At 40.4% G+C, this 24,222-nt stretch overlaps 1 protein-coding gene across 1 annotated transcript; it reads right to left on the bottom strand.

The window, feature by feature from the left end:
* Positions 1 to 20,645: 20,645 nt before the first annotated feature.
* Positions 20,646 to 23,348, bottom strand: LOC126014074 (C-C chemokine receptor type 5-like). The gene is made up of 2 exons (XM_049777392.1): positions 23,258 to 23,348; positions 20,646 to 21,714 (listed from the first exon to the last, which is right to left on the bottom strand). Exon 2 carries the CDS (start codon positions 21,702 to 21,704, stop codon positions 20,646 to 20,648), a length of 1,059 nt encoding a protein of 352 aa, XP_049633349.1. The 5' UTR covers positions 21,705 to 21,714; positions 23,258 to 23,348.
* Between the last annotated feature and the right edge of the window lie 874 nt (positions 23,349 to 24,222).

The raw sequence follows: 24,222 nt of genomic DNA, 5'->3' as shown, positions 1-24,222 counted from the left end.
TCCTAGCTATGTGCTCAGAAATCGTTCCTGGCTTGGGGAATTATATGGGACGCTGGGGGATCGAACTGCAGTCTGTCCTAGGTTAGTTCGTGCAAGCAAATGCCCTACCCCTCCGGCCCTAGAGTTAGGTTTTCATTTTACTTTCTCCAAATTTGTAAACAAAACTTAGGTATAGAATAATTGTTAAATTTAGGCTGAATTTTAGGATTAGTCCGAGGCTAGTTTAAGATTTTTGTAGGTTTAAGGTTAGGGTTAGGGTTAGAATTTAGGTTTGACTCTCTTCAAAGTGAAAAATAAAATTTAGGTATAGAACGATTGTTAAATTTAGGCCATATTTTTAATTGTAGGATAGAGTAACATTATGTGATTAAGATAACTTTTTTTTTTCGAGATTAAAGTTTAGATTTTGCCTATGATAAAAATTTGAAAAAAAAAAGGACAGTTATATTTGTTTATTGTATGTTAATTGGAAGATTTAGATCTAGACTAGAGTAAGATAAGTATAGGGTTAAATTTAGGATTAGAGGTAGGATTCTGTTCAGAACCAGGATAATGGTTAAGTTTAGGCCTAGATATGGTTAAAGTTTAGTATAATTATTTAGGCTAGGATTAGGGTCAAGGTTAGGCTAACATTAATTTGACTTTAAATACATTTAAATTTATTTTTATTCTTTTATTTATAAATATTCAATTCAAATAAAACAAAATAAATTAAAAAATTAAATTTCAACTAGAATTTTAGTCATAGGCTAGGCAAGGTGATAGTAGGTGATTAGAATTATTGATATAGTTAGTATTTATGTTTGTATATTCAAAGATACAAATCAGGAATAGGGATATTGTTCAATTTAGATTAATTGCTAGATTAAGGTTTAAGACGAGGTTTAGAGTTTGGGTTAGAATTAGGATTAGGCTGTGTGTTATATTAGTTAAATTAGGGTCTATTCAAAGTAAAAAGTAAAAGTCCTATAGAGATTGTTAAATTTATACAATTAGCACTATTTCCAAGTTAGTCCTAAATTTATGAGTTAGTCCTAAAATAGGTAAGGTTTAGGGTTTAAGGTTTTGGATTTGGGTTCGGGTAAAGTCTAGTGTTAGTGTTAGGGCTCATCATAGAATTAAAGGTTTGGCTATGTTTAAAATTGAAAGTAAAATTGTTGTTGATACTAATAGGTAAGTTTAGGCTTAGATAAGGGTTTCTAAGCACTTAAACTTGATTAGGATCAAAGTTAGAGTTACTTTTTAAAGTTTATGTTAGATAAAAGGTATAGGTTTGGCTGTGTTTAATAGTAAAAGTGAAAGTTAGGCATGGGCATATATTTAATTGAGGTTAATTAATAAGTTTATCTTTAGAAATGGGAGGGAGGTTAGTATGAGAATTTGGCTAAAAACTCATGGTCATACTGGCCTGGCAGCTGCACAAACACATCCTACAACTGTGACACCATTTACCCACTTTACTGCCTTTTCTCTAATCTCAGCAAAGACTCCTAGTGCTCCAAACTCCAGGTATGCTGGTTTTATGGTTGACAGATCCAGGTACTGTTTGAAGCCAGGGTGAGCCATTCTAACAACCCTACCCACTCTGGCCCCCTGTATTTCCAGAAGTCCTGGCAGTCATATCCATGAACCACTGTTGTCACCATCTGAGCTGATTGTGTGATACAGGATATTCCTTACATGCAATGATTTTAATGGGGGTTGTCTAGAACACTCATGGCATCAGAGTATAGTGAAGAGAAGAAATAGAGGGAAGAGTCAGGTGAGAAAAAATGGGGGACAGGAGTAAAGGAGATTCAGGTGCAGTGGGGATGTTAAGAAAGGACAGAATTGGGCCCGGAGAGATAGCACAGTGGCGTTTGCCTTGCAAGCAGCCGATCCAGGACCAAAGGTGGTTGGTTCAAATCCCAGTGTCCCATATGGTCCCCCGTGCCTGCCAGGAGCTATTTCTGAGCAGACAGCCAGGAGTCACCCCTGAGCACTGCTGGGTGTGGTCCCCCACCCCCCCCAAAAAAAAGAAAAGAAAATTGAAGTCTCCATTTGGTTCAGGTTTCTAATAGGGTAGGGTTGGGATTAAGATTTGGGCTAGGGTTAGAGTTCAGGTTGTGTAGGGGTTAGATGTAAGATTTTGGGATATTTAAACTTAAAATTGAGTGTAAATATAAAGATATTATACTTAGGTTAATTGATAGTTTTAGGTTCAGGTTTAGATTAGAATTATGATAAGGGTTAGTATTAGGGCTCTGGCTAGAATTACTGGCAGGTTTATATAGGCATAAATTTAAAAATAATTGATAGGTTTAGAGTGATGTTAAGTTTTTCCGTTAACAAATTTCAAATTGTAAATAAGCTAATTGGAAATTCTCAGCCTTGTATAGGTTCAAATTTCCTACAGTTTGTGGGGCTGGCATTAGAATTAGAACTATGGGCATGTTTCAGGTTTGTATTGGGGTAGGTATTAGGTTTTGTTGTGCCCAAATTGAAATGCATGTAATTTTTTTGGTTCAGTTTTTAAAATTAGGCTAATTTATAACTTTAAATCTCAGTTATAATCAGGGTTAGGTTAGTGTCTGGATTAGGTTCAGAGCTAGGGTTATGGTTTGCCTGTGTTGTGTTTAGGTGGTTATGTTTGACTGTGTTTCAACTTAAAATTGAAAATAAATGGGGCCAGAGAGATAGCATGGAGGTAAGGCTTTTGCCTTGCATGCAGAAGGTCGGTGATTCGAATCCCGGCATCTCATTTGGTCCCCTGAGCCTGCCAGGAGTGATTTCTGAGCGTAGAGTTAGGAGTAACCCCTGAGCGCTGCTGGGTGTGACCCAAAAACCAATAAAATAAAATAAAATAAAATAAATTGAAAGTAAAGTATAGGGTTCAATTTTTGGTAATTGGTAAATTGAGGTATAGACTAGAATAAGATTAGGGTAAGGATTAGGATTAAGGTTAGGGCTAGCCTTATCATTAGTTTATGTGGGGCCAGAGAGATAGAATGGAGGTAAGGCATTTGTCTTTCATGCAGAAGGATGGTGGTTCGAATCCCGGCATCCAATATGGTCCCCTCTGCCTGCCAGGGGTGTTTTCTGAGTTTAGAGCTAGGAGTAACCCCTGAGCACGCCGGGTGTGACCCAACCCCCCGCAAAACAAAACAAAACAAAACATTTAAAAAAAAAACAAAAGAGCTGAGAGTAGGTCCTGGGCTGTCAAGGCTGAGAAGTATGTTTTTCTGAGCTTAGATCATTAGTTTATGTAGGAATCATGTGATAGGTTTTTTTTTCTTTTTAATATTTACTTATTTTGGTTTTGGAGCCACACCTGGCAGTGCTCCGGGGTTACTCCTGGCTCTGCACTCAGAAATCTCTCCTGGCAGACTCTGGGGACCATATGGGATAACGGAAATCAAGCCCTGGTCCGTTCTGGGTCAGCCCCGTGCAAGGCAAATGACCTACCATTGTGCTATCTCTCTGGCCCCTCACATTAGGATTTTGCTGTGTTTATAGTTAAAAGTACAAATTTAGGACAATTGTTAAACTACAGCTTTTTGAAAAGATTAAGCCTATCTTAGATTTACGCTATTTTTAGGTTAGGGTGAGGATCAAGATTTGGGCTAGGGTTAGAGTTTAGCTTTATATTGGCATGAATTGTTAGTTTTGCTTTGTACAACAATTTTAAATTCAAGTGCAAGGAGATTGTTAAATCTAAGTTAATTGGTTGGCTTTGATCTAGTGTAAGAGTCACGGCTTAGGAGGTTGGTGTTATATTTGGAAGGTTTCATCTTAAAATTGAAAATACATTTTTAGATGATTCTAAATTTAGGCAAATTCGCTGTTTTAGGCATAGGCGATTGTCAGGATTAGAATAGGATTAAGGTAATATTAAGGGTAGGGTTAAGGTTGTCAAGTTTGTGTAGTTGGTAGGTGTTAGTTAAAAATCCAAGGTAATGGAGGCAATCCTCTACCAGGGAAGACCCTACCGCTGCTCTGACATTGACCTACTCAAAAGAGACTTCCCTTAACACTGAGAAAACTTAACAACAACAATGACCTGCTTACTGGACAGGGATTTCTGTATTGCCCCTTAATTGTGAGGTGAAACTAGAGGATACTCCACACCAGCTTGACTTCAATGTAGGATGTGCAGACTCCAGGATCTTTAATACAGAAACCTGATGCCAACAATAGGACTGCGTGAAAAATAAAACTGTATTGGCACTACAGACAATGACTTGGATTGAATAAACTAGTTTGCCTGGAGCCTAGAGTTGGTCTTATGTCAGGAAACTTTAGGGGTAGTGGTCTCCTTGTATTTAGACCAAGGCTATTCCTTTCTATGACCCCCATATTTTGGTGGGCCTATGCAAACAATATTTGCCACTCTAACACCATTTTTACTGTGCCCTTTTGACTAACCCTTAAAAACAAACCTCTTAAACTTTTGATGTTAACTTAAACTAATATGTATGTGCATGAATATATAAAAAAATACTATGCCTTCAATGTTTAAGGAGTCACATAAATCTCATGGCTTTAGGTTGCTTTGTGTACTGCTAAGAAATGTTATAATGTACTACAATCTGGGGACTTGTGAACAAAGTAATTGTACATGGGTTCTGCCTTATTTTTCTTAATTTTTTTTTTGACTGTAAGTTCAATATTTAGGCATCAGCAAGGGGATTTCTTCTGAGAACTCTGTTTATGGGCGATTGTTCTTCCACTGTAACTTTACCTTGTCCTCTGCATCATTGTTCTCATAATTAAAAATAAAAAATTAAAAAAATTCAAGGTAAGTAAAGGAAGATTATAACAATTCAGCTAACTGGAAGTTTTAAGCCTAAACTAGGGTCAAGTTTCCTATAGGCGAGGTTTAGCATGAGGATTAGAGCTAAGGTTATTGGTACTTGTTTGTGATGGGTTCATGTTGGTGTTGCTGTGTATAAGGTTAAAAATTCGGCAATTGTTATATTTAGGCTAATAGTAGGTTTAGGCCTAAGTGTAGTCAGGGTTGATACAATATTAGGTTTAGCGTTAGGAATCCTACCCCTATTATGTTTAGCTGTATTTTAATTTAAAATTTAAATAAAAGCACAGGGCAATTGTTAAAGTTTGGTTGATCTTTCATTTTAGGCCTAGGCTGAAGTCAGGATTAGTAGTGGCTAAGGATAAGTGATAGAATTAGGGTTATATATAGGGTTAGGTTTTTATTGATTAATTTTATTTTATTGAAACCATTGTGATTTACAAGGTCTTTCAGAATTGGGTTTTATACTAATGAATTAGGGCCAATTCCACCACCAATGTTGATCTCCCACTACCATTTCCCAGAGTGTATTCCAACGCTTTGCTCCCCAGCTTGGCAGTATAACTGGCTCATTTACAGTTTAGGTGGTTAGAGTTTGAGTCTTTTAATTCCATTGTTGTTGACTTTGGTTTGGATATTTAGTTCTGTCCCTCATTTTATAATCTTTACCAGTGGACCTGAGACCACTTGGCTGCTGATCTCCATCCTTTTATATTTGTTTTGCTTCTTCCATTCAGTTTCTTATCTTCTCCTTGCTATACTTCGAAGCCACAGGTATTTGTGACAGCTTCCATTTAGACCATTGCATTTCCTCATGGAGATATTCTAAATACCGCATATTGGTGATATCATTCTGTATTTATCCTTCTTCTTCTGGCTTACTTCATTTAATATCTTCCAGTTCCATCCAGGTTGCAGCAAATTGCATGATTTCATCATTACTTACAGCTATGTAGTATTTTATAGTATACATGTGCCACATTTCATTATCCACTCGTCTGTTGTTGGACATCTAGGTTGATTCAAAGTCTTAGCAGTGTGTATACATCCTTTCAGATAATTTTTTTTTCTTTCCTGGGGATAGATACCCAAAAGAGGGATTGTTGGGTCATATGGAAGCTCAATTTTAAGTTTATTGATAACCCTCCATACCGTTTTTTTGGGGGGAATCCACACTCAGTAACACTCAGGGGTTATTCCTGGCTATATGCTCAGAAATTGCTCCTGGCATGGGGGACCATATGGGATGCTGAGGGATCAAACCGTGGTTTGTCCCAGGCTACCATGCTCAAGGCAGATGCCTTATAGCTTTGCGCTACCGCTCCGACCCCCATACTATTTTTATAGGTGTTGGACCAGGCAGCATTCCCACCAGCAGTAGATGAGAGTTCCTTTCTCACCACATCCCAGTCAACAGAGATTGTTCCCAGTATTTTTGATATATGCCATCCTCACTGGTGTAAAATGATATCTCATTGTTATCTGGATTTGAATTTCTGTAATGATAAGTGATGATGAACATTTTTTCATGTGCCTATTGGTCATCTGTTGGTCTTCCTCAGAGAAGTGTCTGTTGATTTCCTCTCCTTATTTCTGATGGGGTTTTAAGGTTTTGTGATTAACCTTCGTGAGCACTTGATATATCATAGATATCAAACCTTTAACTAATGTGTTGAGTGCAATTTTTCCTCCCATTCAGTTAGCTGTCTTCTAATGTCAGTCCATGTTTCTTTTGCCATCTAGAAACATTTAGTTTTATGGAGTTCCATTTATTCAGATTTGATGCTATAGTCTTGCCATTGGCATTCTATCATTGAAGACTTCTTTGAGGTCCATGTATTGAAGTATTCTACTTACATTTTCCTTAATAAATGTTATAGATTTGGGTCCAATATCAAAGTCTTTAATCTGCTTTGAATTGACTTTGTGTAAGGTGTGAGAGATATGGATCTTTCTGTTTTGTTCTGGTGCTCAGGGTTTACTCCTGGCTCTATGCTCAGAAATCGCTCCTGGCTTGGGGGACCATATGGGATGCTGGGATTCGAACCACCGTCCTTCTGCATGCAAGGCAAATGCCCTACTTCCATGCTATCTCTCCGGTCCCTTGATATGGACCTTCCTTCCTTCCTTCCTTCCTTCCTTCCTTCCTTCCTTCCTTCCTTCCTTCCTTCCTTCCTTCCTTCCTTCCTTCCTTCCTTCCTTCCTTCCTTCCTTCCTTCCTTCCTTCTTCTTTTTTTGTTTTTTTTGGGCAACATCCAGTGGTGCTCAGGGGATACTCCTTGCTCAGTGCTCAGAAATTGCTCCTGGCAGGCTCGAAAATCATATGGGATGCCGGGGATTGAACCCGGGTCAATCTCGGGTCAGTTACATGTAAGGCAAGAGCCCTACTACTTTACTATCACTCTGTCTCCTCAATCTTTAATTTCTTACATGTGGATATCCAATTGTTCTAACACCATTTGTTGAAGAGACTGTATTCCATTTCAAGTTGTTGGGTCCATTGTTAAATATTAATTGGCTGTATACTTAGGGGATTGTTACTGGATTTTTTTTTTGTTTTGTTTTTGGGTCACACCCGGCGGTGCTCAGGGGTTACTTCTGGCTATCTGCTCAGAAATAGCTCCTGGCAGGCGCGGGGGACCATATGGGACACCGGGATTCGAACCAACCACCTTAGGTCCTGGATCTGCTGCTTGCAAGGCAAACACCGCTGTGCTATCTCTCCGGCTCCCGTTACTGGATTTTTTTTAAATGTTCGGGTCATACCTGGTGGCACTCAGGAGTTACTCCTGGTTCTGTGCTCAGAAATTGCTCTTGGCTTGGGGGACTATAGAATGCCAGAATTCAAATAGCCATCTGTCATGAATTGGCTGTGTGCAAAGCAAATGTCCCACTGCTGTGCTATCTCTCCAGCAAATTACTGGATATTCTTAGTCTTAGAAGAATGTTGTCTGAATTTGGACTTTTTATAGCTAGTTGTTACTATCTTGAGGAAGAGTCCTTTCACACTAATTTGCTGAGGGTCTTAATCATGAATAGGTGTTGGATCTTGTCAAATGCTTTATTTGCACTGATTGATATCATCATATGATTTTTATCCTTTCTTTTACTGATATTGATTGACTTGAATATATTTAGCCATTCTTGCATTCTGGGAATAAAACCCACATGGGTTGTAATATTGGAGTTTCAGGTTATGTAAGAACATGATCTATTGAGTTGGTCGTACAAAACAGTAACTAAAGGTATTTCTACCTCAGAGGTTATTATCTTACACATGTGAGGTTATATACATATGATAAAAATATTGCCAACTAATTCACTGGTTCATTCAACTGAGTTTTAAGTTGTATATTTTCAGAAAGAAAGAAGTGCTAGGTCCAACCTGCCTGGAAATAATTGATATAAATTAGCACGTCCTTGCAGTTTGGGAAGAGGAAAGTTGATGGGAGGGCATAGAGGGTCCCTCTCTCTGCAGACAAACCTGAGATAGGACGAGAGAAAGCAGGTAGGAATGTGGGTGGGATGTGGAAGCAGCTTCTCCACAACTTTTTTTTTTTTTATTTTTTTTCTCTTTATTTGGATATTTTGATTACATAAATGATTGTGATAAGGTTTCAGTCCTATAAAGATCACCCCTCTTCACCAGTGCAACATTCCCGCCACCAAAGTCCCAAATCTCCCTCCATCCCACCCCACCCCCACCTGTACTCCAGACAGGCTTTCCAGTTCCCTCATTCATTCACTTGATTATGGTAGTTCTCAGTGTAGTTATTTCTATAACTGTGCTCATCACTCTTGTGGTGAGCTTCATGGAGTGAGCTGGTGTTCCAGCTCTCCTCTAATTGTCTCTGAGGATTGTTACAAAAATGACTTTTATTTTTCTTAAGACCCATAGATGAGTGAGACTATTCTGCGTCTCTCTCTCTCCCTCTGACTTATTTCACTGAGCATGATAGATTCCATGTACATCCATGTATAGGAAAATTTCATGACTTCATCTCTCCTGACGGCTGCATAATATTCCATTGTGTATATGTACCACAATTTCTTTAGCCATTCGTCTGTTGAAGGGCATCTTGGTTGTTTCCAGAGCCTGGCTATTGTGAATAGTGCTGCAATAAATATAGGTGTGAGGAAGGGGTTTTTGTATTGTATTCTTGTGCTCCTAGGGTATATCCCTAGGAGTGGAATAGCTGGGTCGAATGGGAGCTCAATTTCCAGTTTTTGAAGAAACCTCCATATCGCTTTCCATAGAGGCTGTACTAGACGGCATTCCCACCAGCAGTGGATAAGAGTTCCTTTCTCTCCACATCCCCGCCAGCACTGATTGTTCTCATTCTTTGTGATGTGCGCCAATCTCTGTGGTGTGAGGTGGTATCTCATCGTTGTTTTGATTTGCATCTCTCTGATGATTAGTGACGAGGAGCATTTTTTCATGTGTCTTTTGGCCATTTGTATTTCTTTTTTATCAAAGTGTCTGTTCATTTCTTTTCCCCATTTTTTGATGGGATTAGATGTTTCTTTTTTGTAAAGTTCTGTCAGTGCCCTGTATATTTTGGATATTAGCCCCTTATCTGAAGGATGTTGGGTGAATAGTTTCTCCCACTCAGTGGGTGACTCTTGTATCCTGGGCACTATTTCTTTTGAGGTGCAGAAGCTTTTCAGTTTAATGTATTCCCATCTGTTAATCTCTGCTTCCACTTGTTTGGAAAGTGCAGTTTCCTCCTTGAAGATACCTTTAGTCTCAATGTCATGGAGTGTTTTACCGACATGTTGTTCTATATACCTTATGGTATCTGGTCTGATATCAAGGTCTTTAATCCATTTGGATTTTACCTTCGTACATGATGTTAACTGGGGGTCTATGTTCGCTTTTTTGCAAGTCGCTAACCAGTTCTGCCAGCACCACTTGTTGAAGAGATTTTCTCTGCTCCACTTAGGATTTCTTGCTCCTTTGTCAAAAATTAGGTAATTGTATGCCTGGGGAATGTTCTCTGAGAACTCAAGCCTATTCCACTGATCTGAGGGTCTGTCTTTATTCCAATACCATGCTGTTTTAATAACTATTGCTTTGTAGTACAGTTTAAAGTTGGGGAAAGTAATGCCTCCCATTTTCCTTTTCCCTAGGAGTGCTTTAGCTATTCGAGGATGTTTATTGTTCCAGATGAACTTCATAAGTGTTTGATCCACTTCTTTGAAGAATGTCATGGGTATTTTTAAGGGGATCGCATTAAATCTGTATAATGCTTTGGGGAGTATTGCCATTTTAATGATGTTAATCCTGCCAAGCCATGAGCAGGGTAAGTGTTTCCATTTCCGTGTGTCCTCTCTTATTTCTTGGAGCAGGGCTTTATAGTTTTCTTTGTATAGGTCCTTCACGTCTTTGGTCAAGTTGACTCCAAGATATTTGAGTTTGTGTGGCACTATTGTGAATGGGATTGCTTTCCTGACTTCCATCTCCTCCCTATTATTATTGGTGTATAAAAAGGCCATTGATTTCTGTAGGTTGATTTTGTAGCCTGCCACCTTGCTATATGAATCTATTATTTCTAGAAGCTTTTTGGTGGAGTCTTTAGGGTTTTCTAAGTAGAGTATCATATCATCTGCAAACAATGAGAGTTTGACTTCTTCCTTTCCTATCTGAATTCCCTTGATATCTTTTTCTTGCCTGATCGCTATAGCAAGAACTTCCAGTACTATATTGAAGAGGAGTGGTGAGAGAGGACAGCCTTGTCTTGTACCCGAATTTAGAGGAAAGGCTTTTAGTTTTTCTCCATTGAGGATAATATTTGCCATTGGCTTGTGGTAGATGGCTTCAACTAGATTGAGAAAGGTTCCTTCCATTCCCATCTTGCTGAGAGTTTTGATCAAGAATGGGTGTTGGACCTTATCAAATGCTTTCTCTGCATCTATTGATATGATCATGTGATTTTTATTTTTCTTGTTGTTGATGTTGTGTATGATGTTAATAGATTTACGGATGTTAAACCATCCTTGCATTCCTGGGATGAAGCCTACTTGGTCGTAGTGTATGATCTTCTTGATGATGCATTGGATCCTATTTGCCAGGATTTTGTTGAAGATCTTTGCATCAGCATTCATCAGGGATATTGGTCTGTAATTTTCTTTTTTGGCAGCATCTCTGTCTGGTTTTGGTATCAAGGTAATGTTGGCTTCATAAAAGCTGTTTGGGAGAGTTCCCTTTTTTTCAATTTCATGGAAGAGTCTGGCTAGGATTGGTAGTAGCTCCTCTTGAAAGATTTGAAAAAATTCATTAGGAAAACCATCTGGGCCTGGGCTTTTCTTTTTTGGTAGATGTTTGATTACAGTTTCAATTTCCTCAGTAGTGATGGGGGTGTTTAGATATGCTACATCCTCCTTACTTAAATGTGGAAGGTTATAAGTGTCCAAGAATTTTTCCATTTCTTCTAGGTTCTCATGTTTTGTAGCATAAAGTTTCTCAAAGTAGCCTCTGATTATCCTTTGGATCTCTGCAATTTCTGTTGTGATCTCCCCCTTTTCATTTCTGATACGGGTTATCAGATTTCTCTCTCTCTCTTTCTTTGTGAGTTTTGCCAATGGTCTATCAATCTTGTTTATTTTTTCAAAGAACCAGCTTCTGCTTTCATTGATCTTTCGGATTGCTTTTTGGTTTTCCACTTCATTGAGTTCCGCTTTCAGCTTTATTATTTCCTTCTGTCTCCCTATTTTTGGTTCATTCTGTTGGTCATTTTCTAATTGTTTAAGCTGCGCCATTAAGTTATTCAGGTATGCTCCTTCTTCCTTCCTGATGTGTGCTTGTAGAGCTATAAATTTTCCTCTCAGGACTGCTTTTGCTGTGTCCCATAGATTCTGGCAGTTTGTGTCTTCATTATCATTTGTTTCCAGGAAAGTTTTGATTTCCTTTTTGATTTCATCTCGGACCCACTGGTTGTTCAGTAGCAGGGTGTTTAATTTCCAATTGTTAAAGTTTTTCTTCTGTGTGGCTTTGTAGTTCACATCTAATTTCAGAGCCTTGTGGTCAGCAAAGGTAGCCTGCAAGATTTCTATCCTCTTGATTTTATGGAGGTATGTTTTATGTGTCAGCATGTAGTCTATTCTGGAGAATGACCCATGTACATTGGAAAAGAATGTGTATCCAGGTTTTTTGGGATGGAGTGTCCTGTATATATCTACTAGTCCTCTTTCTTCCATAACACTTTTCAGGGCTAGTATGTTTTTGTTGGGTTTCAGTCTGGTTGACCTATCAAGTGTTGATAGGGCTGTGTTGAAGTCTCCCACAATGATTGTGTTATTATTGATTTCTTCTTTCAGATTTGTCAGTAATTGTATTAGATAATTTGCTGGTCTCTCATTGGGTGCATATATGTTTAATAGTCTGATTTCTTCCTGTTGCACATATCCCTTGATTAGTACATAGTGTCCATCTTTGTCCCTTACCACTTTTCTGAGTATAAAGTTGGTGTCATCTGATATTAATATGGCCACCCCAGCTTTTTTCAGGGTGTTGTTTGCTTGGATAATTTTCTTCCAACCTTTGATTTTGAGTCTATGTTTGTTCTGACTATTCAGATGTGTTTCTTGTAGGCAGCAGAAGGTTGGATTCATCTTTTTGACCCATTTTGCCACTCTGTGTCTTTTAATTGGTGAATTTAGTCCATTGACATTGAGGGAGATGATTGTCATAGGATTTAATGTCATCTTTGTAGATAAGTTTGCTGTGTTTGTTGGTCTCTCTTGTCTTAGAGTAGACCTGTCAGTTTTTCCTTTAAGGCTGGTTTATCTTCTGTGAAGTTTCTGAGCTGTTGTTTATCCGTGAAGCTGTGTATTCTTCCTCCAAACCTGAATGTGAGTCGGGCTGGGTGCAGTATTCTTGGGGAGGCATTCATTTCATTCAATCTTGTCACAATATCCAACCACTGTCTTCTGGCCTTGAGAGTTTCTTGTGACATGTCTGCTGTAAGTCTTAGGGATGCTCCTTTGAATGTAATTTCCCTTTTTGATCTTGCTGCTTTCAGTATTCTATCCCTATCTATGGGATTTGTCATTGTAACGAGGATGTGTCTTGGTGTGTTTTTCTTTGGGTCTCTTTTAGCTGGTATTCTTCGGGCATGCAGTATTTGATTGCATGTAGGCTTTAACTCTGGGAGTATCTCTTTGATGATGTCTTTGACAGTTGATTCTTCTTGGAGATCTCCTTCCTGGGTTTCTGGGACTCCAATGATTCTTATGTTGTTTCTGTTGAGTTTATCAAAGACTTCTATTTTCATCTCTTCGCATGCCTTGAGTACATTTTCCATTGCCTGTTCGTTTGTCTTAATGTTCTTTTCCAATTTCTTCTGTTGTGTTGAGCTTTTCTGCATCTCATCTTCCAGTACTCCGATTCTCTCCTCAGCTGCTGATACCCTGTTGGCGAGGCTATCCATTGTGGTTTTCAGTTGAGCAACCGTATTTTTCAGATCTGTTATTTCAGTTTGGAGTTTTCTGATTTCTGTTTTTGTGTTTACTTCAGATCGATCTATGCTCTTTTTGAGGTCTACAAACATATTCCATATTTCTACTCTAAACTCCTTATCTGAAAGGTTAATCAGGTGGTTGTAATTTATTAGATCAACCGAGCTTTCGTCTTCATTCTCTATGGATGGTGTTTGCCTGCGAGTTTTCCCCATTGTCACGCTTGTAGTGTGGTTTTTCCTGCGTGTTGTGGTGGGGTTCATTGATTAGGAAGAGTTCGCGGCTGCAAAGGGAAGCGAAGCGGCTGAGCGCTTCTGTTGCCTCTAGTTGCAAGTCCTCAGAGTGAACAAAGGCAGGGCAAGGTAGAGCGATCCCGCAGCCCCAGAATGCAGCTGCTCACCAGCTTCAAAATGCAGTTTTTTAGGGGTGCACTCCCTAGGCCCCTGAGGAAACCTTCGGAAGTTCAGAAGCACAGTTTCAGGCAGACAGAGATAGGAGTTTTCCCCGAAGTCCTCAGAGTAAACAAAGGCAGGGCAGGGCAAAGCGATTCCGCGGCCCCACAATGCAGGCACTCACCAGCTTCAGAATCTCTCCACAACTTTTTAAGTGTATCTCACAATGATTTAATGAAATACATTTTAATGAAAGTTAAATATTGGGCTTTTATTACATTTTAGTTAGTTATAGTTTTAGGCATAGATTCAGTTATAATTAGAATAGGGTTAGGTTAAAGATTAGAAATAAGGGGCCCGGAGAAATAGCACAGTGGCGTTTGCCTTGCAAGCAGCCGATCCAGGACCTAAGGTGGTTGGTTCGAATCCCGGTGTCTCATATGGTCCCCCGTGCCTGCCAGGAGCTATTTCTGAGCAGACAGCCAGGAGTAACCCCTGAGCACTGCCAGGTGTGGCCCAAAAATCAAAAACAACAACAACAACAACAACAACAAAAAAGATTAGAAATAGGATTAGGGCTCAGTGTAGGAGTATGTTTGAGTAGTAGTTAGGTGTTTAAGTTTTTCTTTGTATAAAGTTTAAATGGCAGCTTCATTATAGGCCAATTGTTACATTTCAGCTAATTGGAAAAATTTTTTTTAATTGGAAATTTTGAGCCCTGACTAGGTTCAGGCTATCAATAGGCTATAGTTATGATTATAATTAGAACTAGTGCCATATTCTGGTTTGTGAAAGTGTTAGGTTTTATTGTGCACAAATTAAAATGCAAATTAAGTATTGGTGATTCTGAAGTTGATGCTAGTTGGTAGGTTAAAAGCTTGGTTACAATTATGGTTGATTTGATGTTAGGATTAGGGTTAGAGTTAGTGTTAGAGCTAGGATTAGTGTTTTGTTCATTGGGGTTAGGTTTTATACTTGGAATTTTTCAGCTTAAAATTAAAAGTACAGTTTTGAAGATGATTCTTCATCTTTGGTTAATTTGTAGTTTTAGGCATAGGCTATGGTTAGTATAGTGTTAAGATAAATATTAGGAGCAAGTTTAGGAGTAGAGTTTCTTTTTTTCAACAGATACCCACCAATACAGATTGCTCACAGTATTTTTGATATGCACCAGTGTCACTGATGTAAGATGAAATCTCATTGTCATCTTCACTGAAATTTCTCTAATAATAAAGATGATGTTTTATTGTCGTCTTTATTTAGATTTCTCTAATAAAAAATTACGATGAGCATCCTTTTCATGTGCTGCTTTAGGGACTATGAAAACGCTTTTTTTGTGAGACATTTTCTGACCTTGTCATAAGGTCTTGCATTCAGAACCGCTTAGATAGGGCCTGGAGAGATAGCTAAGTGTTAGGTAGTTTGCCTTGCATGCAGCTAACATGGGTTCAATCCCCAGAATCCCATGTGGTCCCCCCAGTACTCTCAGGAGTAATTTTTGAGTGTAGAAGAGAAATAAACCCTGAGCACCCCTCGATGAACCCCGAAACAATCAATCAATCAATCAAACAAACAAACAAACAAAACACACACACAACCCCTACAAAAACCAAAAGATCTACTGAATTAGACCTCTGGGGAAACTGTAAGCCTTATTTCAGTGTAGGTATCTGCTTCTATCATTGATGGAATATCTCAGATGCAACAAGAATAAATGAGCTGTGTAGAGAGGACAAGAAACTTCTTCTTGTCCCCAATAGGAATGGTGGCAGTGAGACAAGTCTTAAACAGCTAAAATGTAAAAGGTTTGTAGGTCTTTCTATGATAGGAGGTCTGGGCTGGTTGCTGGATGATCTGACTGGTTTTCTAAAGTAGCCACACGGAGGCAGTATAGCCCAAGGCTTTTTTTTTTCTTATTCTTTTTTTGCTTTTTGGGCCACACCTAGTGACTCTCAGCTCAGGGGTTACTTCTGGTTATGCGCTCAGAAATTGCTCCTGGCTCGGTAGATTATATAGGACGCTGGGAATTGAACCAAGGATCCCTCCTGGATCGGTTGAGTGCAAGGCAAACGCCCTACCGCTGTGCTATCGCTCTAGCTTGCTTTAAAGCTTTCTAAAGACTGGTGACTCGTTTCTTTAAAACGTTTGTTCTCAGGACTAGAAAGACTGCCTTATATGTAGCTGACTCAGCATCTCGTCTCCCAAGGCACCTATTGAATAACTTCTTAGTGCAGAGCCAGGAGTGACCAATGAGCATTGCAGGGCCAGACCCCAAAACAAAACCGAAGCAAATAAATTCTCAAATTCCTGAAACAAGATGAGCTCATAATCAGTTTAAAATGATGACAATACGGAACCAAAGATATGTAAGACTTGAAAGACATTTATGAAATAATGTGATGGTAAATGGGAAATTTGGTAAGATTAAAACATATGTAATAATATCTAAAATATTAAATTGACTTGGTGTTTTAGAAAATTATAAGCAAACATTTAATGTTTTATTCATTGTTTTTAGTTTGAACTAGGGTGGGGAGGGGTCAATACTCACAAGCAGTGCTCAGAGAACCTGGAAGTCATTCCCTACAATATATAGTAAGCAAGGCCAGATGGTTTGATTATTAAACCTGGCTATACCTGGTGTTGCTTTGGAGACCCTGTAGTGCAAGGAACTGAACTCAGGGCTTCATGCATGCATGGTGAGCTACAGATCTTTGGGTTATCTCCCTGGTCCCACAAACAGTACTTTTATGTGTTTATTTTTGGGGTACACCCAGTGATAGTCAGAAGTTACTTCAGGCTTTGCACTGAGGAATCACTCCTAGCTGTGCTTGAGGACCATATGAGATGCTTGTGATCAAATTTGGGCAACCACATTCAAGGCATGTGTTATTTCTCCACCCCATGACCAGTATATATATATATATATATTAGCTTTTGGGTAACACCTGGTGGTGCTCAGGGGTTACTTCTAGCTCTTTGCTCAGAAATTGCTCCTGGCAGGCTTGGGGGGAGGACCATATGGGATGCCGAGATTCAAACCACCATTCGTCCTGCGTCAGCTGCGTGCAAGGCAAATGCCCTACTACTGTGCTATCTCTCCGTGCCCCCCCCCTTAACCAGTACTTTTTATAGTGAATTTATTTAAAAGCAGAAATGAGTCCAAGGACTGAGTTCCAGTAACTCAGGGATAGGGTGCAAGGCTTCCTAGGTGCCTGGTCTACAAAACACACAACAAATAACAATCACTAATTTTTCCTTCCTCTAGTCCCTGGTTTCCCTGGTATCATAACAATATGATATTGGAAATGCCTTCCTGGTTTTGCTTCTTCTTTCTACCCTCCCTCACACATGACTAGATGCAAGTGATTACACTAAGCACGAGAGGGAACTATTACAAAGTTTCCATATGTTCTCCTTCTCCAAGTCTAGCCTTCAGCTAGGTCCTACACCTTCACTTTGGGCTGTGGACTTGAAAGTTGATGAGTTGAAGGTCACCTTTGGAATCTGTGCTTCCCCCCACCTGTGCCCCTGACTTGTCCCCCTCCCAGACCTATGGGATCTGTGCCCACCAGATAGGTCCAAATATTAGACCAATAAGATCAACTCTTCTTTGCACCAACCAGATGATATAGAATCCTCAGCTACCTTCACAACTTCTGTGACATTACCCCTGCAATTCCAATTGCATGTGGGAAAGAGATTTATTTTATTTTATTTTATTTTGTTTTTGGGTCACACCCAGCAGCACTCAGGGGTTGCTCCTGGCAGGCTCTGGGGACCATATGGGATGCCGGGATTGGAACCACTGTCCTTTTGCATGCAGGGCAAATGCCCTACCTCCATGCTATCTCTCTGGCCCAAGAGATTTATTTTTATTTTTGTTTTTTTTTGGGCCATGCACAGTAGCACTCAGGGGTTACTCCTGGTTCTGCACTCAGAAATCGCCTCTGGCAGGCTCAGGCACCATATGAAATGCTGGGAATTGAACCAAGGTCCTTCGGGGTCGGCTGCGTGCAAGGCAAAAGCCCTACCGCCGTGCTATCTCTCCAGCCTGGGAAAGAGATTTTTAAATGAAATATAAAACAAGTTGTATACCCAACAACCTCCTTGAAGACCAGGCAGAACACTTTTTATATTTTTTCGTTCAAGACACCTGGCATCTGTTTAACTATTCATTGATTTTCTTTACCTCCCCCCCCCCCAAATGTCAGTTCTTTTGCCTGAGCAGTAGGATTAAATTCAAAATGAGTTTTCCGTGTTAACTGCTTGAAAACTCATTTTAGAGGTAGCATCTTTTTTTTTTTTTTTTTTTTTTTGGTTTTTGGGTCACACCCTGCGGTGCTCAGGGGTTATTCCTGGCTGTCTGCTCAGAAATAGCTCCTGGCAGGCACGGGGACCATATGGGACACCGGGATTCGAACCAACCACCTTTGGTCCTGGATTGGCTGCTTGCAAGGCAAATGCCGCTGTGCTATCTCTCCGGGCCCTAGAGGTAGCATCTTTAATTATCTTCCCACCCCATGTGCCCCTGAATAGTTTGCTTCCTGCTCCAGGGAATTGAGAAGTTAAGTGTGTGTGTGTGTGTGTGTGTGTGTGTGTGTGTGTGTGTGTGTGTGTGTGTATGAAAATGTCCCAACAGCTATTTACAAAACGTTCCCTTCATTTTTGTGTGCTGTTCTCTATATACACAATTAACCAAACAACAAACAAACAGCTGCTTCAGAGATTGGCTTTATTCATGTGCATATTTTTTCTTTCAGGCAAATCTTTTGAAAAAATATTTTTATATTCATGGGAACTGTGTTTGTAAATACACACACACACACACGTAGCGACACATATAATGATCAGACTATCTTTGAATTGACCCAGAGGCCAGTGTCACCTGCTGCTTATACTAACTTGAAAACAAAGACTGTCCTTTCCCTCAAGACAGTCATAATCCTCCGGTTTCACATTTCAGTCTCAGAGGAAAAAGTAGCATCTGCCTTATCTGACAGCTGAATCGCCTTCCTGTTTTTCTCACACCTTTGAGTTCCCCGCTTCTTTACAGCCATGGTATTTAGCTGCCCCTTCCAATCTACAGCATGTACAGAATAATAAAAGTAGCAATTTTGCACAGGCATGCAAAACCTTAAGTCACTGCTCTCAATTAATGAAACCCTGAGTGTTAGGGTTCCATTTGATAGAAAAACCACGTGTTAAGAAGGAGCTAAAGTGTCCACCAGCCCCCAAACTTCAACCCCCAAGGCTGCTCTATTGGATTCTAGTTCTAGGCACACTGTTCCCAAATAAATGTGTTCCTACCCATCTTTTGCCTTTTGAAGGTGAAGAGGACTCTTAAACAGGGATGTGATCCATAAAATGGAAACTGGGCCTCTTTGGACTTCCCCTCTTTGGGGAATGCTTATAAAGCCAGGGTGTGGGGTGTGTGGGGTGTTTTCTTTAACCTTGTAATCACCTCCCTTTCTCCTCTTCACTGACTAAAAAGTGTTCCTACCTAGACCTCAAGCTCATGAAAGCATAAATCTAGAGTTTTCTAGTCTGGAAAGGCCTCCTTACTTAGGCTGGCATGGGAAGCACAGCTAGCTGGCATGGAAGACAAGAGAAGTCAGAGAGAGACCATCCAGAACCTAACACTCCCTAAACTGAGCCCTTTCTTGACAACCAACTAACTCTTCCATTATTTTTGGTGATGTTAGTATGGAACCCAAGGTAAAGCAAGGCAAAGCTTTCATGCTTGTAGCAAGGGAAATTCTATATGTCTAAGCCACATCCCCAACCCAGGAGTCCTCTTGTTTTGACTTAATAAACCTCTTCCTCTGGTCTTGGCATCTCTTTAGGGCATCTACTATCTGACTACAAAGCCTTCAGATCTCTGACCATTTACTGCTCCTAACTTACTTCCCTCCCTGATCGTCTTCCAGTGCTCCAGTGCTGCTGACTCAAAGCTTAAACTGGGTGAAAAACCCTCCCATCTTCCCATCTTCCTTCCACCACTTCTACCTCCCTCTGTGGAGGCCTTCCCCTCTTGTGGTCTGCTGATGGCTCACTTTTGCAAATCACCTTTTTGCCATAAATTTGCTGTGACTCCAAACAGGGGCTCCCTGATCTGCTTGCAGACTCTGAGGGCAACGCTGACCAGGTTCCTCATGCTCCAGCCTGTCCTTTCTCCACAGAAGGTCATTTCATAAGTCACACGATTTCTCACAGCCAAGCTCTGTCATGTAGGCCTAGAGTCAAAAGTTCTCTGTACTCCACCATAAGATGCTCTGCCCCAAATCCCTTTTCACTGAGAATATTTTGCCAGCTCCTACCAGGTCACAATCACCTGCTCCAGGACCTTCCTGGAACTCTTCCCTGGATATCTTGGATGGAAGATATTTTTCGGGGTGGGAAGAACAATGTTTAGATCACACCAATTTGTTCTCCAGGCTTACTCTTGGCTCTGTGCTTGGGGATCATTGCTGGCAATGCTCAAGGGATCATATATGGAGCTGGGAATTGAACCAAGATTGACCACCTGTAAGGCAAAATGCCTTTATCCTTGTAATGTTGCTCCAGATCCTTCCTGAGCAGTTTTTAAAAATAATAATCTTTTGCTTGAAGGAAAAACTGGTCAATAAGATAATGTGGAGGAGAGCTGAAAGGTTACTATTTCGCCAACATTGATATATATTTTTTTAATTTTGGGTCACACCTGATGACACACAGGGCTCAGTCCTGGCTTGGGGGACCTTATGGGATAATGGGGATTGAACCCAGGTCCATCCTAGGTCAGCCGCATGCAAGGCAAACACTCTACCGCTGCGCCATGGTTGATTTGGCTCCACCAACATTGATTTGGTTTTCTAGAGTGATTGGACTTGAGCATCAATAAATAAATGAAATCATTTATTCATTCAAATAAATGAATGCATTTTAGATCCTCTATCAAAGAATCATTCTTTTTAAGAAGCTGTTTCCCTCCCCCCAGGCTGTGTCTTAAAGCTGGGTCCACATCACAAGCCCACAGAGAGATCTTGTTCCGCTGTAGACCGGGTATAAACTGAGCTTCCTCGCTCTGAGGCTTCTCTGTGGAAGATAGGATAGCGTTTGCAAAAGCGTCTGGCGATGTGCTTTTGGAAGAATCCTAAGAGGTAGCTCCTGAACTTCTCCCCGACAAAAGCGTAGATGACAGGGTTGATGCAGCAATGTGTCATTCCCAGCGTCTCTGTCACCTGCATGGCCTGGTCCAGCCTGTTGGAGCTCTGGCAGTTATTCAGACCAAAGAATTGCTGGAAAGTGGTCAGCAATAGGACGATGTTGTAGGGGGTCCAGAAAAGGAAGTACATGATCATGATGGCGAAGATGAGTCTCACAGCCCTTTGTCTCTTCTCCTCATTCCGACAGCGAAGAAGAGTTTTGAGGATCCCCGAGTAGCAGATGGTCATCACTAGCAGTGGTAGCACCAAACCCAAGATAACCATCTTTAGTGCTTGAAATTTTTTCCAGAAATGATACTGATTGGTTGGGAAGTGAGGGCTGCAAGTATAGTGGAGACCCTCTTTTTGGGATCTGGTAAAGATGATTCCTGGAAGTGAGGCAAAGATGGCCACCACCCAGGTGACCACGCTGGTCACCACCCCAAAGGTGACAGTTCTAGCTTTTAAGGCAAACACAGCATGGACAATGGCCAAGTACCTGTCGATGGTCAAGAGGATGATGAAGAAGATGCCTCCAAAATAGCCAATGTGATACAGCCCTGTGAAGAGTTTACACATGGCATCCCCCAAGACCCACTTATATACTGCATAGTGTGCCCAGAAGGGGAGAGTGAGGAGGAAGAGCAGGTCAGAGATGGCCAGATTGAGCAGGTAGATGTCACTCATGTTCTTCAGCTTCTTGCATTTGATCAGGGTGAGGACAACCAACAGGTTGCCCACGACACCAAAGATGAACACCAGCGAGTAGAGGGGAGGTAGAAGCTTGGCTGCAATTTGTTTTACACTGGTTTTTTGACAAGGCTCTGACAGGCCATAATCAATGTAATCAGCAGTAGTGGCTACTTGATAATCCATCTTGGCAAACCTGGGAACGAAGGAAAAATGACCTTTTGTAAAGTCCATGGATGCTTATACCAGAAACACAAGCTTCCTTAGACATTCACAGGTTCTAAATACTGATACGTACAGTTCTTTTCTGAACTTAGAACTCCTTTTTAAAGTCTTTTGTGTTTTTGGCTAAAAGATAAAATTTTATAATGGAGAGTGGGGTTGTTGCTGATTTCTGCTAGAGGTGAATGTCACACTGTTGGGGAAATGCACATAAACCTCCTCTCTTCAAATACAATCTGACGTTTCTTAGTCATATGCCATGAATGAATCTTTGATAGCAACGCCAAGAAATGAAGATAGGCTCTCTCCAACCCCACCTTACAATCTAGGCTGATCCATTGGCTGGGCATCCCTCGAGCCAGTTATCTGCTTAGCTCTCAAGGATAGCTGGTTCTACACATCCTTTCCACTCATTTCATGAATCCTCAAGTGACTACGTAAGGCAAGGGAGAAGATAGTTTTCATTCTTCCGAGAAATACCTCAAAACCCATAGATTCCAGGGGAGCTTATCCAAAGATAACACTAACTAGAAGGGAACTGATTTTAAATGTAAACAGCCCACACCCCATTATTCACAGGCCACCCTACTTCTTTCAACTGGGCAGGAGGTCTTTAAAAAATCACAGAATAAAACAATGATTTGGGCTGGGAGTAACCAGAATGAAATGGCCTGATATTCAAATCTCCCAAGAAGGTCTTAGGAGACAGCAGACAATTGTAAAACCCTGCATTCTTGTATTTTCTCTAAAGTTCCTTAACAATTTCTGAATTTGCACAATTGTGCATGCCCATCCTATCAGCAGACCAAATGGAAAACACCTCATTTGGGTTTGGTTCAGCGCCTTCTTGCCCCACTGGCAGCTGCTACTCTATTTCAGTTTCACTGCCACACTGAAGATCTTCTCTAAATAATCTTTGAGTCTCTTGCCCTCTGTAACATGGATTAGGCAGTTGATAAAAGCAACCAAAAAACTTCAATTTTTAAATTCTAAGGCTCCCCAGTAACTTACCAATTGTGCAGAGGAACACACTGATATTAAAGAGAAACTTTGATATTTGGAAATGGATCATATTTTGGGCACTTTTTAGGCATCTGTAGACAAGCAAACTATAAATGTAGACAGACAAAGTTTCTGGTCCCATATCCCTTCAGAGGACATCTTGCTGGCAAGAGAGGAAGAGATATTGTAAATCTCACCAGAAGTTCATTTTTTTGCCAATATTTTGATTAATCATCATTTCTCTAAATTTTTTGAAAGATGAAGAGTCTTTAAACAAAACAACATTATGTCCTTAAATCTTTTACTCACAATCATATTTCCTATCTTAGATGTTATCACAGTCGGAAACTCATTCTAAATTCCAACCCTTTCCCCTTTCTTAAAGATAATGTTCTGAGATAGTAATATGAACCCCTGGTGCCTGCCAGATGTCTTCTATGGGTTTCCTGGAGAGATCTTTTATTCATCACCAGAGCAGGACAAAATACTAGCTAAATGACTGAGGAGTGACTTACCCAGAGATTTTCTTCTTGGGGTAACAGATGTCAGCACCTCTGATCAGCTGGACTGTAAAAATCTACACATAGTGAGCAGACAGTAGGAAATGAAGCTTCATCTGAAGAGGGAGGCGGGGTTTGATGTATGAGCACTGAAAGGCTAAGGTCTTTGAGAATGCTGCTTCTTCTTTTTTCCAAATTGGGCTTAAAAGAAGGTGAACTCTCTGGTGTGAAAGGATATATCCACAAGCTTCTTTGAGAACATCATTTTCCTTTCATTCTCTGCCTGTGAAAATTCACTGAGTTGCTCAGAAGTCAGAAATAATTGAATATACTAGAGTTTCAAAGACAATGACAAACATTAGCCAAATGTCGTCTCTTTAGTCAAAGACACTGTCAATGATTTGTATAAACCATAGGACATCTCAGTGCTGAGGGTAAACGTGAAAGATTTGGACTCTATTTGTTGTCTCTCTATCTATTTTTTTTTTTTTTTTGTGGTTTTTGGGTCACACCCGGCAGTGCTCAGGGGTTATTCCTGGCTCCAGGCTCAGAAATTGCTCCTGGCAGGCACGGGGGACCATATGGGACGCCGGGATTCGAACTGATGACCTCCTGCATGAAAGGCAAACGCCTTACCTCCATGCTATCTCTCCGGCCCCGTCTATCTATTGAGGTGACTTCCAATGGGGAACAATTTTATTTGAGAAGTGGACATTTGATAAGCCCTCTGTTCTCCCTTCCTCCTCTCTTCCTTTTCCCTTTGCCCACTCCCAGCAATCCTTGTACAATTCTCTGTGCATTACAACTGCTGGTTGAAAGAGTTTTAAATACCTGCTCATCTGTGTGCCAAACATCTTTTCCATTTTTCTCAGGCTCAGTTGTCTTGTAAGATCATATCATTACAAAGGGTCATGCTACCTATTCTGTTTCACTACTCTCCATGCCTATTGACCTTTGTGAGTATTTACTGCTTGAGCATA

This window comes from Suncus etruscus, chromosome 7 (assembly GCF_024139225.1).
Source record: "Suncus etruscus isolate mSunEtr1 chromosome 7, mSunEtr1.pri.cur, whole genome shotgun sequence".
NCBI classification, from domain to species: Eukaryota; Metazoa; Chordata; class Mammalia; order Eulipotyphla; family Soricidae; genus Suncus; species Suncus etruscus.
This window is presented reverse-complemented; position numbering and strand designations above follow the sequence as displayed.